The 17063-nt window shown below is 41.6% G+C and overlaps 1 protein-coding gene across 1 annotated transcript; it reads left to right on the plus strand.

Annotated features, from left to right (window-relative positions):
• Positions 1-994: 994 nt before the first annotated feature.
• On the plus strand, positions 995-14399 carry LOC138358614 (dynein heavy chain-like). Its single transcript, XM_069316684.1, has 2 exons — positions 995-1402; positions 13560-14399. The coding sequence occupies exons 1-2, from the start codon at positions 995-997 to the stop codon at positions 14397-14399; spliced, it is 1248 nt and encodes a 415-aa protein (XP_069172785.1).
• The last annotated feature ends 2664 nt before the right edge of the window (positions 14400-17063 follow it).

The raw sequence follows: 17063 nt of genomic DNA on the forward strand, positions 1-17063 counted from the left end.
TACCTGGGTGTTAGTCAGCTGTCACGGGCTGCTTCCTGGGGGTGGAGGCCTGGTCGAGGACCGGGCCGCGGGGACACTAAAACCCCGAAATCATCTCAAGATAACCTCAAGATAACCAGCTTAATAATCCAAATATGTGACCTCATTGCCATGCAATATATGGCAACCATGAATATCATCATGGCCTGGTCGAGGACCGGGCCGCGGGGACACTAAAGCCCCGAAATCATCTCAAGATAACCTCAAGATAACCTCCAGAATCATTGCAATATGTTCCAATAAATACCCACATAATAATTTATTTTCTAGTTTTAAAAAATTTTTAAAACAAGATTTAAAACGTTTAAATTCTCATAAATCTCCACAACTTCACACGAAGGATTACTTTACCAAGCTGGGGGATTAATAAATGGACCCCGTCAATGGGGGTAATACATGGAGCCTATCAATAGGATTAATAAATGGAGGCGATCAATAAGATTAATACATGAAGCCTATTAACTGGATTACTGCGCGGAGCATATCAATGGGATTAATACAGACTATGAAGTCACTATACGTCTGACAGATGCAAATATACACAAGAATTCACTATACACATGCCAGAAGTTACTATACACATGCCAGACGTCATTATACACATGCTAGAAGTCACTATACACATGCCAGAAGTCACTATACACATGCCAGAAGTCACTATACACATGCCAGAAGTCACTTTACACATGCTAGAAGTCATTATACACATGCCAGAAGTTACTATACACATGCCAGAAGTTACTATACACATGCCAGAAGTTACTATACACATGCCAGTAGTCACTATACACATGCCAGAAGTCACTATACACATGCCAAGTCACTGTACACATGCCAGTAGTCACTATACACATGCCAGAAGTCACTATACACATGCTAGAAGTCACTATACACATGCCAGAAGTCACTATACACATGCCAGAAGTCACTATACACATGCCAAGTCACTATACACATGCCAGTAGTCACTATACACATGCCAGTAGTCACTATACACATGCTAGAAGTCACTATACACATGCTAGAAGTCACTATACACATGCCAGAAGTCACTATACACATGCCAGAAGTCACTATACACATGCTAGAAGTCACTATACACATGCCAGAAGTCACTATACACATGCCAGAAGTCACTATACACATGCTAGAAGTCACTATACACATGCCAGAAGTCACTATACACATGCCAGTAGTCACTATACACATGCCAGAAGTCACTATACACATGCCAGTAGTCACTATACACATGCCAGTAGTCACTATACACATGCCAGAAGTCACTATACACATGCCAGAAGTCACTATACACATGCCAGTAGTCACTATACACATGCCAGAAGTTACTATACGCATGCTAGAAGTCACTATACATCTGACAGATGCAAATATACACAAGAATTCACTATACACATGCCAGAAGTCACTATACACATGCCAGTAGTCACTATACACATGCCAGAAGTCACTATACACATGCCAGTAGTCACTATACACATGCCAGAAGTCACTATACACATGCCAGAAGTCACTATACACATGCCAAGTCACTATACACATGCCAGTAGTCACTATACACATGCCAGAAGTCACTATACACATGCCAGAAGTCACTATACACATGCTAGAAGTCACTACATCTAACATCATCTAAAAAAAAAAAAAAAAGAGTCCGACGTTTGCACTGTAAACAATCACAGCTTAGTTACCCCTTGAAACAATGTTGAATATTGAAAAAACGACAAAACTCCAACATATATTTTATTTTCGCGTGATGTGTATACCCTTTGTAATATCTCTCACCCCCAGGCCGTCCCTTCCCTGCCACTTCAATGTCACAACAACTCCAAAATTCAAAAAATGTTTTGGCGCGACAATGCCGTCTCCCGCCCACGCTTCCCGCCCAACAGAAAACGCATCCTTGACGCACATTTTTCCCAACGAACTCTAACGACGTACTCGTGTGTATGTGCGTTTTGCGTCTTGTAGCGCTATTTTATCACTTTTTGGCTACAGTCCAACAGGAGCGTATTACTCCAACAGCTGTCCTGAGGAGGATAAGATCTGGGAAGAGACAGAAGAGTCTGAATTTTGAAGTGGATCTTCTGTTAGAGTGGATAAGCTCTTCGGAAATTTACATTTTTTATGTTCCATTTTTTGTTACGTTTTTCAACGATAAGGGGATACTACTCCATTCCCTTCAGTGGGTGAATGTAATAGGATATTGAGAGCGTTCTGCTCACAGAAGAAAGCTTATCAGCACCAATTAAATTTAATACGCTTGAGGCTCCGGTGTTGGGTTACAGGCTCAAATTCTACGAAAATAATTATTATTATCGCAATAAAAACAGCAATAATGCTAATAATAATCGGATCCTATTAGAGAAAAGCTACAAATGTTAATTGTATTTTCATTTAAATCGTCCGTATATGTCTTTAAGAGCGAATGTGTGTGTGTTTGTCTATCTTAGGCTGGAGACCAGAATATTGTGGCTATCCTAACCCAACTTTGCAGGGGGACGGGTCTTGGGTACAGGACGGAAATAGGCTGATCAGGGTTAACATAATTCAAGAGGGAACAGCAAGCCATGGTCACACAATGACCCCCACGACGGATTTTGCTACTGGCCATCACCCATGCCAGGATAAATATTTGAAATATGAAAATAAAAAAATGATAACTCCTATAGTAATATGAAAAATTATGCACTGATTACGGGAAAGTTAAAAAAAAAAGTCTAATCAGAGGGGGAGAGATTAGAGAGGGATAAGATGGGGACAGAGACTCAGGTGGCCTTGCCTCTTCCAACTATGAAGCATGTGGGGTATGGGAGTGTCATAGGCCGGTCGGGGTCAGTCCAAGTGCCACACTTTTAAGAAATATTGGCATCTTAGACCCCCCCCCCTTTCTCCTTTCCCTGTGCAATTTTCAAGGTTTGAAATAATGTTTTGTCTGCAGACTTATTTAGTGAATTTACTTATGCGTTATATAATTTTTTCTGAGATGGGGAAGTTTGAAAAGAGGGAAATGTTGAATGATTGGCGATATTTTAATGGTGAAAATACTAATTACAAAAATGCTTAATAATTGAGGCTACCTACCTTGAGGCTACCTTGAGGTGCTTCCGGGGCTTAGTGTCCCCGCGGCCCGGTCGTCGACCAGGCCTCCAATGGTATATTTGATGGTATATTTATAATATTGACGATAAAAAAATTAGATGATTATCTCAGTATATACACAGCCGGAATTCATGCAATCGTGTGCCTGCCGCCACCACCAACAACCTTTTAAAACAGGTGTTAAAAAAATAAAAAAAATAAAAAAAAAAGTTCACGCGATTTAAAAAGGTTACATTCACACGTTCGACACCCGATCACTTCCCACCGTGAATCCCGGTAATCCCTCTCTTAATCCTCTTACCAGCAAATACCAGCTTGTCGCAAAGAGTAAAATGATAGTTTTACGGTGCAATAAATCCTTTTTTATTGAAATAATCTTACTGGGCGATTTCATTGCAACTATATATCAAGGAGGACATTAGCTTTATATATTGGTATATAAAGGAAGTAGGACATTAGCTATATGTAGATATATATACATATACAGCATCGCGAGGAAATATGGAAGCCGTAGAATGGGATCGAACACGCATCGGTGGGGACGCCCACACAACCGACTCAGCCATAATGACCTTACAAGTATGTAAGGCGCTACTGACAGATGTATTTAGAGTGTTGAAAGCAGTATTCCCTTGAGATACTTTAGAGCTCATCATAGCTTAGTCGGTAGTGTGTGTGCGAGCCGACGACATGAATGTATTGTGTGTTTATATGTATATATACATTGTGTGTGTGTGTGTGTGTGTGTGTGTGTGTGTGTGTGTGTGTGTGTGTGTGTGTGTGTGTGTGTGTGTGTGTTTACTAGTTGTGTTTTTACGGGGGTTGAGCTTTGCTCTTTCGGCCCGCCTCTCAACTGTCAATCAACTGTTTACTAACTACTTTTTTTTTTTTTTCCCACACCACACACCCCAGGAAGCAGCCCGTGACAGCTGACTAACTCCCAGGTACCTATTTACTGCTAGGTAACAGGGGCATTCAGGGTGAAAGAAACTTTGCCCATTTGTTTCTGCCTCGTGCGGGAATCGAACCCGCGCCACAGAATTACGAATCCTGCGCGCTATCCACCAGGCTACGAGGCCCCTTCCACCAGGCTACGAGTGTGTGTGTGTGTGTGTGTGTGTGTGTGTGTGTGTGTGTGTGTGTGTGTGTGTGTGTGTGTGTGTGTGTGATATATATATATATATAAGTCGTACCTAGTAGCCAGAACGCACTTCTCAGCCTACTATGCAAGGTCCGATTTGCCTAATAAGCCAAGTTTTACTGAATTAATATATTTTCTCTAATTTTTTTCTTATGAAATGATAAAGCTACCCATTTCATTATGTATGAGGTCAATTTTCTTTTATTGGAGTTAAAATTAACGTAGATATATGACCGAACCTAACCAACCCTACCTAACCTAACCTATCTTCATAGGTTAGGTTTGGTTAGGTAGCCGAAAACGTTAGGTTAGGTTACGTTAGGTAGGTTAGGTTGTCGAAAAAAACATTAATTCATGAAAACTAGGCTTATTAGGCAAATCGGGCCTTGCATAGTAGGCTGAGAAGTGAGTTCTGGCTACTAGGTACGACATATATATATATATATATATATATATATATATATATATATATATATATATATATATATATATATATATATATATTTATATATATATATATATATATATATATATATATATATATATATCTCCATTCTAGCTAGTGGTTGGTCTGTATGTTAATACAGCCTGTTAATACACCCTGTATATAGGTAAATCTGTATGATAATGAATGATGTACTCATTAAAAGCAAGAGCAGACCGGCCAGGGGAGTGAATGAATACATCATTCACATTCATCATTCTGCCTGCTGAATGTATCAACTGAGTGCCCAAGATCACCACAACTCTCAATATTCTTCACCATTCACTTAATTACTCAACCATTGTCATTAAGGAAGTGGGGAGCGACTAGGGAGCCGGTCGGCCGAGCGGACAGCACACTGGGCTTGTGATCCTGTGGTCCTGGGTTCGATCCCAGGCGCCGGCGAGAAACAATGGACAGAGTTTCTTTCACCCTATGCCCCTGTTACCTAGCAGTAAAATAGGTACCTGGGTGTTAGTCAGCTGTCACGGGCTGCTTCCTGGGGGTGGAAGCCTGGTCGAGGACCGGGCCGCGGGGACACTAAAGCCCCGAAATCATCTCAAGATAACCTCAAGATAAGGAGATTGTTATTCATTCTTGTTAATTGTTGACTTGAGTTTATACATAGGGGCTCCATTTTTTTTATTAGATTTGTTATGGGAATTATAGTTTATATATAAAAATATATATATATAAATTATATATAAAGATGTTTTTTATGCGTGTTATATTTTCTTCTTTAAACTGAAAGCGGATTTTGAATTTTATATGTATACAATTTATTTATAAAGCATCCCCTACATGTATACTGTGTTATATGATACATAAGTTGGGTTATTTATTTCCGTCTTGTTTTTTGGTGGTATTTTCTACGCCGTGCACAGTACATCGTCCTAAGGTTCCCCAACGTCAAGAAACCGTCGTACTAAAGTGCCCTTATCCTAACCTACCAGAGGACCCACAACAGAAAACGGGACAGTACGTCTCTTTCGCCAGCCGCTTCCATTTTTTCTACTACGACAATTATTGGCCGTATGTAATACACTGTACGAATTACAATATATTACATAATTACACAATCTCAACGTATGAATTGCACTGTACTATGAAAAATTGCGACTCATAAATATCCACATTTTCTATGCATCGCTAGATTAGGTTAGGTAGGTGGTTTGGGTTGGTGCGCTTCTGATACGTTAGCACGTCCTATTTTGTACGTTGTGTCAACGTACTGGACCATTTGTACACCACAAAAGTTGTGCAACTTCATAATTCCACTTATCTGTGCCTCCAAGGACCGGGCCGCGGGGACGCTAAGCCCCGAAAATCATCTCAAGGTAACTACGAGTCATCTTGAGATAGGCAGAAGAGTGACAGTGAATCAAGTAGTTACGTGTAACTACCTCCTCGCTCACCAGGACTCTCAGACCAATCAGAGCTGCCGACAGCTAATCACAGGATGCCACAGCTTGTTAAGTGAGAAGAGGAAGAGAGAGAACGAGGGAGAGGAAGAGAGAGAACGAGGGAGAGAAAGAGAGCGAGAGATAGAAGATAAAAAAGAGAGACTGATTCACACACACACAGAAGAGTTAGGGGGGGACATGATCACCACATTCAAGATTCTGAAGGGAATTGATAGGGTAGATAAAGACAGGTTATTTAACACAAGGGGCACACGCACAAGGGGACACAGATGGAAACTGAGTACCCACATGAGCCACAGAGACGTTAGAAGGAACTTTTTCAGTGTCAGAGTAGTTAACAGATGGAATGCATTAGGCAGTGATGTGGTGGAGGCTGACTCCATACACAGTTTCAAGTGTAGATATGATAGAGCCCAATAGGCTCAGGAACCTGTACACCAGTTGATTGACAGTTGAGAGGCGGGACCAAAGAGCCAGAGCTCAATCCCCGCAAGCACAACTAGGTGAGTACAGAAGGTTTAGAGATATAGATAACAAATCTTAAAATTAAAACAAATACATTTAACAACACAGGAGTCATTTTGATAGCTAATTAAACGATAACAGTTTGATGCCACTAAACATATAAATATAAGCTGTTATCATGGAATCTGAGATGTGTTGAAGCCCAGGAAAGACGCCCGAGAAGCTTAAAGCTGAAGACGGGAGTTGCAGAGAGCAATTAAGGAAACATGAGAGAACAGGTAGGCGTCTTCTCGTGTCCATGCATAATGCAACACCTAACAGGCTGAGAAGTCACGAGCTAACGTTACATCGGATGTCAACTCTGAACACACACTATGTAAAGCTATGTTAATGCCTAGATCTGGGTACGTGGGGAGGGGTCGCAATAGGGACAAACCCCACTAAAAGGGGGGAAATGGCACCGACATCCCGATCGTCCTATGACAATCCCACACCTTCATCTGGTTACCCTGCAAAGTTTGATAAGCCTAGCCCCCAGGAGCCTCCCTCCAGCCTTAAACAGATAGAATAGATATCTTTTCCACCCCCATCTCCCCCCCCCCTTTCTGCCCACTACCCCCTCTCTACCCCTTCCCAATTTCCCCTATCCTTCCCCCCTCAAACCTCACACACACAGAGACATTTCCATTCACATATATACAAGTGTTACCCGGCTGAACCCGGGTCTCTTCCCCATCATCTTAGGACATCCCTTCGTCCCTTCTCCCCCCCCCCTCCTCTTCCCTTTTTCTCAGAAATTGTATTATTATCACTAAAAACTTTAAGTGGAAACACACGAAATATTGGGTACTTCACGTCAATAAAATCGAAATGGTGGCAATTTTCTGAAATATCCTGATATCGGATATCAGGATATCATAGTCCTGATATCCGTGTACATAGATTTGATATCCATGTACATAGGCCTGATATCCGAGTCCATAGCCCTGATATCCGTGTCCATAGCCCTGATATCCGTGCCCATAGCCCTGATATCCGTGCCATTAGCCCTGATATCCGTGCCCATAGCCCTGATATCTGTGCCCATAGCCCTGATATCTGTGCCCATAGCCCTGATATCCGTGCCCATAGCCCTGATATCTGTGCCCATAGACCTGATATCCGTGCCATTAGCCCAATCGTGTTCACCACTAATCCGGAGACTTTGTTTAAACAATTCTAATGACCTGAATAATCCTAGAAAAGTATGATTTAAATGGGAATTAATCCCCAATTTCCGGATTTGGACCAAATATTGAATAAGTTGTTCAAGCACCATTAAGCCTGGGACCTATTTTTCTTCCCATTTTTAAACATAATTCTAGTGAACCCAGAATGATTTATTGAAGCAAGAGTTATCTTTGTCGACAGATAACAGAATCTGCTCACTTCTGTTACCTTTGTCGACAGATAACAGGATTTGCTCAATTGTGTTACCTTTGTCGACAGATAACAGAATCTTCTAAATTCTGTTAACCTTTGTCGACAGATAACAGAATCTGTTAAATTCTGTTACCTTTGTCGACAGATAACAGAATCTGTTAAATTCTGTTACCTTTGTCGACAGATAACAGAATCTCCTAAATTCTGTTACCATTGTCGACAGATAACAGAATCTGTTCACTTCTGTTACCTTTGTCGACAGATAACAGAATCTGCTCAATTCTGTTACCTTTGTCGACAGATAACAGAATCTCCTAAATTCTGTTACCATTGTCGACAGATAACAGAATCTGCTCAATTCTGTTACCTTTGTCGACAGATAACAGAATCTGCTCACTTCTGTTATCGTCTATCTCTCAGATATATCCCATATTGACTCAGGACCCAACTACAAGTGCCAAATCTGTTAATATTTTTTTGTAATTGCAAAATTGCAACGCAGCAGCGATTGCAAGAGCTCGTACTGATAAGAGCCTTCACACCAAACTTTTCCGCAGGTCCCTCCTTCTCACCATACCCGCTGCATTGATAACAGCTTCTACACATTCAAAAGCAACTTCGCTGACAATTTTTTATCAACATAACTTTCCCTCCTCAAGGAGCGATACGGTTCAGGTATACCACTGTATGTATACCGCTATGTGTACCAGAATGCATACCAGAATGAATGACGTGAGTGGTTAGAAGACTGAGCTGCCAGGGGTTACACAGGCTGCCTAGGTTCGAATCCTTGAGGGGTCATAGAGGTATATATAGGAAAGGCCTCTTCACCATTGACAAGTCCACCAGGCTGTTAAACCCCTGTGATCACCCTGGAATGAATGAATGAATGAACTATGAGAAGGAAGCACCAAGCCATTGCGACTCTATAGCATTTGGAAGGGGTCAGGGTAAGGGTTTGGGATGGGACGGTGGAAAGGAATTGTTCCCAACCACTTGGACGGTCGGGGATTGAACGCCGACCTGCATGAAGCGAGACCATCGCTCTACCGTCCAGCCCAAGTGGCTGGGATCACCCCGGAAGCACACACGAAAAACACATCAATGATGGGAACACCTCACAATCGACTTGAGAATGGTCCAGGACGGACCGAAACGTCGTCGTCCCTTCTCTTTCTAGTGTGTGGTCTAATCAACTCGTCAATAATGCGTTCTTAGTGCTTGAAATCTTGCAAACTTCGTGTGCTTGGAGAAACAGTCCTGTGTAATCTCTCGTGGGGCGAATTTGACGACCTGATGCAATCCTGTGACCCAAAAAAACTCACAGGAGACTCAGTCGATTAAGGCAGTGTCTGGGATGCTCCCGGACGCAGGTTCGAATCCTCGTCACGGCCCTTGTGGATTTGCTCACAGGAGAGTTCGTTCATCCCAGAGATTGTTGGAAAGTGTAAATGCGTCTCTTGCAGGTGTGACAATGTGAATCTTGCAGAATATGCCAGGGGTTAACCTGGGCCGACTGCTGGCATTAACCTAAGTCAAGCGGTTAACAATTTGGAGGAGGACCTACCTAGTTATATCTCTATTACCTGCTGGAAAGGTATTGAGGTAAAATCTCAGTGGAGTTATAACTCGAAATATGTAGCTCTGATATTCGTGTTCGTAGCCCTGATATCCGTGCCCATAGCCCTGATATCCCTGGAAAAACAAACCGAAACTGTCTCTATTTTCCGCTTGTTACAACTTGTAATAAAGTTGTTACATCTTGGCTTAACGTGTTTATGACGTATTAGAACGTTGTTACAACTTGCTATATTGGTTGTTATAACTGGTTAGGACGTGTTAAAACTTGTTCGAACGTTGTACCAACGTCGTAGTTTCGGTGTGTGTTTGGTGGGATTCGTGTTCGTAGCCCTGATATCCGTGCGCATAGTTCTGATATCCGTGCGCATAGCCCTGATATCCGTGCCCATAGCCCTGATATCCGTGCGCATAGCCCTGATATTGAAACATTATCCCTAAAAACTGTCCCTGACTAGCTAAAAAAAATTACCTTTCCGATTACATCAACCTAATTTTAAGTCCATAAAAATTTACTCCAGTCGTATTATTGTAAATTTATGTCCCCCATAAATATTTACATAAAAAAAAACTCATCACGCGTACAACATTTCATGTTTAAATAATAAAAGCCTGATACCCTATTACCATATTTGCGGAGACACTCAATTTGCGAAATATCCATGCCATAAATTCCCGACACCACCATTAGAGGAAATAAAAATATTAATGTGAACCTGAAACTCCATTAGTGCCGTCGGGGCAACGTTTTCTAACATTCAGGCAACATTAACGCTGAGGTAAGTACATTATAGTTGGCCAGTTGGCCAGGGACGGAGGGTGAATGTTGCGGTTAGGTTTTCTTTAGGTTTCCTTCAAGTGTAATGAGTTACGAAGGGGGCGGCCATGTTTTAACTTTTTTAATATAGTTAGTGTTGTTAGTAAGGTGTTCTGAGTTTTTTTTCTATGAGGAATTTGTTATCTAGACTGTTCTTAGTAGGGTAGGTGTTCTTTATATCTGTAAACAAAGCCGCTATCATTGGTGAAAAATGTAGAGGCTTCGTATGTCAATGCGAAAATGCTTCATGAATCCTGTTCTGAGAAACGACCATCTTGGGTTCGCAGTACATCCTCATAAATAAATACCTAAAGTCCACTCCATCCACCCGTCAAACCCTCAGCTGTTTATGAATGAAAAACGGTTTACACACGACTCACAACTGATGACGTTCGAACACTTCCGGAACAAGTGCTTCACTGACGAATTTTGTTCGAACCACAATGCTGTAAATGCTTCACTCACGTACTACAAATACAAATAATCACCAACAGAACCTAAACATCTAATCTAACCTATGCCTATATATGCACAATATGCTAATATATTATTAATTTATATTTGAGAAAATTTCCGTTTTGAATGAACAGCATGTAAAAATTTATGACTGCGTCTGTGGGGTCGACCGCTGGGAGGAATGGACTGGAATCGAGGACGGGTTGCCCTGTTGAAGTATTCCTAAACACTATTTAAGTGTTTAACAAGAAGTCGGCACTCAGCTGGCCTCCCCCCCCCCCCCACTCACCAGGTTTGAGATCCATTTACTAGGATGGGTACTGGGTACATAATAAACACATTAATCTATGTGGTGTGGGGTCGGAGACGTGTTCGATTCTGTATATTACTGCTCTTGCCAGAGGTACACGGAGAACAGGTGTCCGAGGCAGGTGTTACAGGCGATATTGGTCGCGCTCTACTACACAAGTGAGCAGCTGTGCATAACCCGGATGGCATGGATCTTCAGACACAGACACACACTGAGATGGTGACATGTGAAATGAGACAATAGTACAAGTGGAACCTCGGTCCAACGAACCTCGGGCCAATGAATCTCGGTCCAACGAACCTCGGGCCGATGAATCTCGGTCCAACGAATCTCGCTTCAGCAAAATCTCCGGTTGGAACACACCTATCCATGGCAGATTTACTCGCCCGATTCCATGCACAGGAGTCGCTGAAGCGGGATATGTGTGGATTTGCTTAGGATGTTGAGACTGAGTTTACAGATCCTTGTCCTCATATCCCAGCACCTTGTGTACTCGTATCCCAGCACCTTACTGTCTATATTAACGAATATAACCTCGCATGGCGTGCGTTCCTTCACTGCCACCAGGTAATGTTTATGATAATGTTTCTGCCGTCATAACCCCAGGTATCTAAACAGATCGACCACATTCAACATTTCAACATTTGTTTCAGGCATACTTTCATCCACATTCACTATTAACAAAGTCTTTTCTCCCATAATGCAATTTTCAACTAATCTATGCAACTCCTCAACTCTAAAAGAACTAGACAGTACTTTGTAAATTCAATTTTACATAAATTGGTCATATTAGGTCCATACACAAGGTATACACTGTATTTCAACGTTCTAGCTCAGAGCCGTTCTCTTCCCCCCCCCCTTTATATATATAGTGAACCCCAGGTTTAAACATCATATAAAAAAAAACAGTACAGGCCTATTGGCTTATATGAAAGAGCTCTTATTTATACCAACCCAATCCCACTCATATATATGTCTAACCTACGCTTGAAACACTAGTATAATAAACTTTCCGGTAATTTGTTCTATGAACAATCCTGTCATAGACCAATCTGCACTTCTACAAAGAACCCTTTAGGTGTATTTAAGAGAACACAGTTCCATATCTACCTTGAAGAGTTTCCGGGACTTAGCTTCCCTGTGGCCCGGTCGTCGACCAGGCCTCCTAAATCTAATCTAGAGCAGGAAGGAAAAAATTGCATTCCAGTCCGCCATTTAAGACGAGTCCATTTTCCATTGAATAGGTCTCGTTTTCTTTCAATCTCCTCCCAAGTTTATCTACCTGACGCGCAATACTTCTGGATCCTTCGGGATCCTTCGGGATCCTTCGGGATCTTCTGCAGGATGTCCCAAGCTCCTCAGCGTCGACAAGGAGGCCTGGTGGCCAGGATTGCTTCCTTCTGACAAGAGGTGTTCATGTGAGGACATGTAATCTCCATTTCTATAACGTATGTCAGTCAGTTGGTGTAGGCTGAATGAGAGTGGTGGAGCTTAACTTGAACCCTTATACAATACAATACAATTTTATTTAGGTAAGGTACATACATACAACAAATTTTTACAAGGATTGGTTGACTTATAGGTAGAGCTAGTACATACAATGCCTAAAGCCACTATTACGCAAAGCGTTTCGGGCATCATTTATAGTGTGTGAGTAGCTCCTACTGATTGTATATGGCCTCCACTGAATACACACAGCCCTATATTAAGTGTAATAATAATAATAATAATAATAATAATAATAATAATAATAATTTTTATTTAGGCAAAGGTACATACATAAAGAGATTTTACAAAGTTTGTTGGCTTTATAGATAGAGCTAGTACATACAATGCCTAAAGCCACTATTACGCAAAGCGTTTCGGGCAGGGTTTCGGTTCGAGTTTCGGGCAGTTTCGGGCAATAGTTCCCAGTGAGGCCTATATAGTCTACATATAGCCCTTATGAAGCATATAACCCCGATATAAGACGATGTATGCTATTAGTAAAGGAGGACTTAACAGAGCAAAGGACATTGTGTTGGATTATTTCTATGTTTTGCATCCTATTGGACGAGAGAAATTATAGTGAACATTTATGTTAGGGTGATTGAATTAGCCATTTTATATTATGTAGATACCTGATCCAAAGGATACCTGATCAACCAGGCTGTGACTCATACGTCAGGCTGCGAGCAGCCGCGTCCAACAGCCTGGTTGATCAGTCCGGCAACCAGGAGGCCTGGTCGACGACCGGGCCGCGGGGACGCTAAGCCCCGGAAGCACCTCAAGGTAGATTATCCATATTGTATTTTACGATATAGGTGGACTATAAGTCCACCTATATTGTGGACTATAAGTCCACCTATATTGTAGACTATAAGTCCACCTATATTGTAGACTATAAGTCCACCTATATTGTGGACTATAAGTCCACCTATATTGTAGACTATAAGTCCACCTATATTGTAGACTATAAGTCCACCTATATTGTAGACTATAAGTCCACCTATATTGTAGACTATAAGTCCACCTATATTGTAGACTATAAGTCCACCTATATTGTAGACTATAAGTCCACCTATATTGTAGACTATAAGTCCACCTATATTGTGGACTATAAGTCCACCTATATTGTGGACTATAAGTCCACCTATATTGTAGACTATAAGTCCACCTATATTGTAGACTATAAGTCCACCTATATTGTAGACTATAAGTCCACCTATATTGTAGACTATAAGTCCACCTATATTGTAGACTATAAGTCCACCTATATTGTAGACTATAAGTCCACCTATATTGTGGACTATAAGTCCACCTATATTGTAGACTATAAGTCCACCTATATTGTAGACTATAAGTCCACCTATATTGTGGACTATAAGTCCACCTATATTGTAGACTATAAGTCCACCTATATTGTAGACTATAAGTCCACCTATATTGTGGACTATAAGTCCACCTATATTGTGGACTATAAGTCCACCTATATTGTGGACTATAAGTCCACCTATATTGTGGACTATAAGTCCACCTATATTGTAGACTATAAGTCCACCTATATTGTAGACTATAAGTCCACCTATATTGTGGACTATAAGTCCACCTATATTGTGGACTATAAGTCCACCTATATTGTGGACTATAAGTCCAAATACTGACTTGCTAGAGCTTTTGTATTCAGCATTTGACTTAAACATCGTGAACCTCTAAGAGATCGAAGGTTCCAGAACCTGTACATTATTATAGTGAAGTTTGAGAACCAGAGCGTAAATGTAGAAGTTCAGTCCACGTAAGGACAGCTCCGTGTAAGGAAGTACTCGTTCCTTGTAAGGGTGGTCAACAAGTGGAATTCACTTGAAGGAGGAAGGTCTGGAAGCCACCTCCAGCCACAACTTTATGGTCAGATTTGACCAAGAATTCAATCGACAGGAAAGTTCAATTATAAAGGAACAGGTAGAACAAGGCTGATAGATACGGGGGATCACGAGCCAGACCTCACTTTCCTGCATTCACTGTTAGGTAAGCACTGTTAGGCCAGTACACACACACACACACACACACACACACACACACACACACACACACACACACACACACACACACACACACACACACACACACACACATAAGACTAAGCTGGAAAAGGTTCAAAGGTTTGCCACCAGACTAGTACCCGAGCTGAGAGGTATGAGCTACGAGGAGAGACTACGGGAATTGAACCTCACTTCGTTGGAAGACAGAAGAGTTAGGGGGGACATGATCACCACATTCAAGATTCTCAAGGGAATCGACAGGGTTGATAAAGACAGGCTATTTAACACAAGGGGCACACGCACTAGGGGACACAGGTGGAAACTGAGTGCCCAAATGAGCCACAGAGATATTAGAAAGAACTTTTTTAGTGTCAGAGTGGTTGACAAATGGAATGCATTAGGAAGCAATGTGGTGGAGGCTGACTCCATACACCGTTTCAAGTGTAGATATGATAGAGCCCAATAGGCTCAGGAACCTGTACACCTGTTGATTGACGGTTGAGAGGCGGGACCAAAGAGCCAGAGCTCAACCCCCGCAAGCACAACAAGGTGAGTACACACACACACACACACACACACACACACACACACACACACACACACACACACACACACACACACACACACACACACACACACAAGGCCCAGTAGGCTCAGGAATCTGTACACCAGTAGATTAACAGTTGAAAGGCGGGACCAAAGAGTCAAAGCTCAACCCCCGCAAGCACAACTAGGCGAGAGAGTACACACACACACACACGAACCTTACATATACATATGTCAGTCATGCTCAAGGAACATATTAAAGCAGATATGTGCAGCCATTAAATAGTTTATCTGCTTTATGTGGAGACAAGCATGAGGGTTTATGTGGGTGTGTGTCAGTAGGAGAATATTAAGCGGATTTATACTCTGTCCAATACACCAACCCGTCCCCTCTATCCGTGTAGACCTGGTATCCTTACTCCCTCTCCTATCTCCGCCTCGTTTTACTCCCTCTCCTATCTCCGCCTCGTTCGCGAGTTAAATTTGATGCTGGAGAAGAAACAGAGGGAACATGATCACTATATACAAGATAATGAGAATAGACAAGGTGGGCATGGACAAGATGTTTGAGCTAAGACGTGAGAACATAAGGGAAAGCTGGGAAGGCAAATAGATGGAAGAAATGTATGGAAGTGGTCTGAATGAAGTCGTGAAAGCCACCTCCTTCCACACCTTTACAACCAGTTACAAAAAATCGAAAATTATGAACGTTATAAGGCGAAACAGGCAGTCAAATGAGGTTCTAGGCTCATTGCCATAACCAGAGACCCAAGAGCTGCCAGTTTCCTGTTACAGCGCCTCAGTGTAGTGATCCAGAGAGGCAGCGCCACCTGTATTACCTGAATTTACCTGAGGCCTAAATCTCTAGTGGCCTCGATAGTGCCACTGAGGATGGATTATTCCTGAGGATTCTCTACTGTTTGGAATTTGAAGAAATTAAAGAAATTCATAACATTTGAGCATTCATTCTAATCAGCTAAAAAAAATATTTATGTTCAATAAAGCAAAAACAAAAAACAATGACAAAAACCATCGGTATATAGAGTCTCTGCAACTCAGGCTATGACCATTCCATCCAGCGGTCGACCCCAAAGATGCATTCAACAATTTTAATATCCCGTTCATTCAAAATGTGATTTTTTGCCAATTATATATTTGCATATTTCGCACATGTGTAGGTTAGGTTAGGTTAGATTAGGTGTTTAGGTTAGGTTAGGTTAGGTTAGGTTAGATTAGGTTAGGTTAGGTTAGGTTAGATTAGGTGTTTAGGTTAGGTTAGGTTAGGTTAGGTTAGGTTAGATTAGGTGTTTAGGTTAGGTTAGGTTAGGTTAGGTTAGGTTAGGTTAGGTTAGGTGTTTAGGTTAGGTTAGGTTAGGTTAGGTTAGGTTAGGTTAGATTAGGTGTTTAGGTTCTTTTGGCGATTAGTTTTTAATATGCGTATGAAGCATTTTCACCGTTGCTGTTCGAACCACTGTTCAAAAAAACGTTCGAACATCAATTGAGAGTCGTATGTAAAGTGTTTTTTCATTTATGAATAGCGAGTTTAGCGGCTGCACGGAACGAGCCTTTGGCCCTTGTTGATGAGGACAGGTTGTTTCATTCATAAATAGGGTGGTTTGGTGGCTGGATTAACGAGCCATTGTTTTGATGATGAGGGCTGGAAGATTTGTTGAACACGAACCATTGTCTGAAACAGTATATATTAGCGTCTTCGAAAGACTACTATATAATTACCAAAATCTG

This window comes from Procambarus clarkii, chromosome 84 (assembly GCF_040958095.1).
Source record: "Procambarus clarkii isolate CNS0578487 chromosome 84, FALCON_Pclarkii_2.0, whole genome shotgun sequence".
Classification (NCBI taxonomy): domain Eukaryota; kingdom Metazoa; phylum Arthropoda; class Malacostraca; order Decapoda; family Cambaridae; genus Procambarus; species Procambarus clarkii.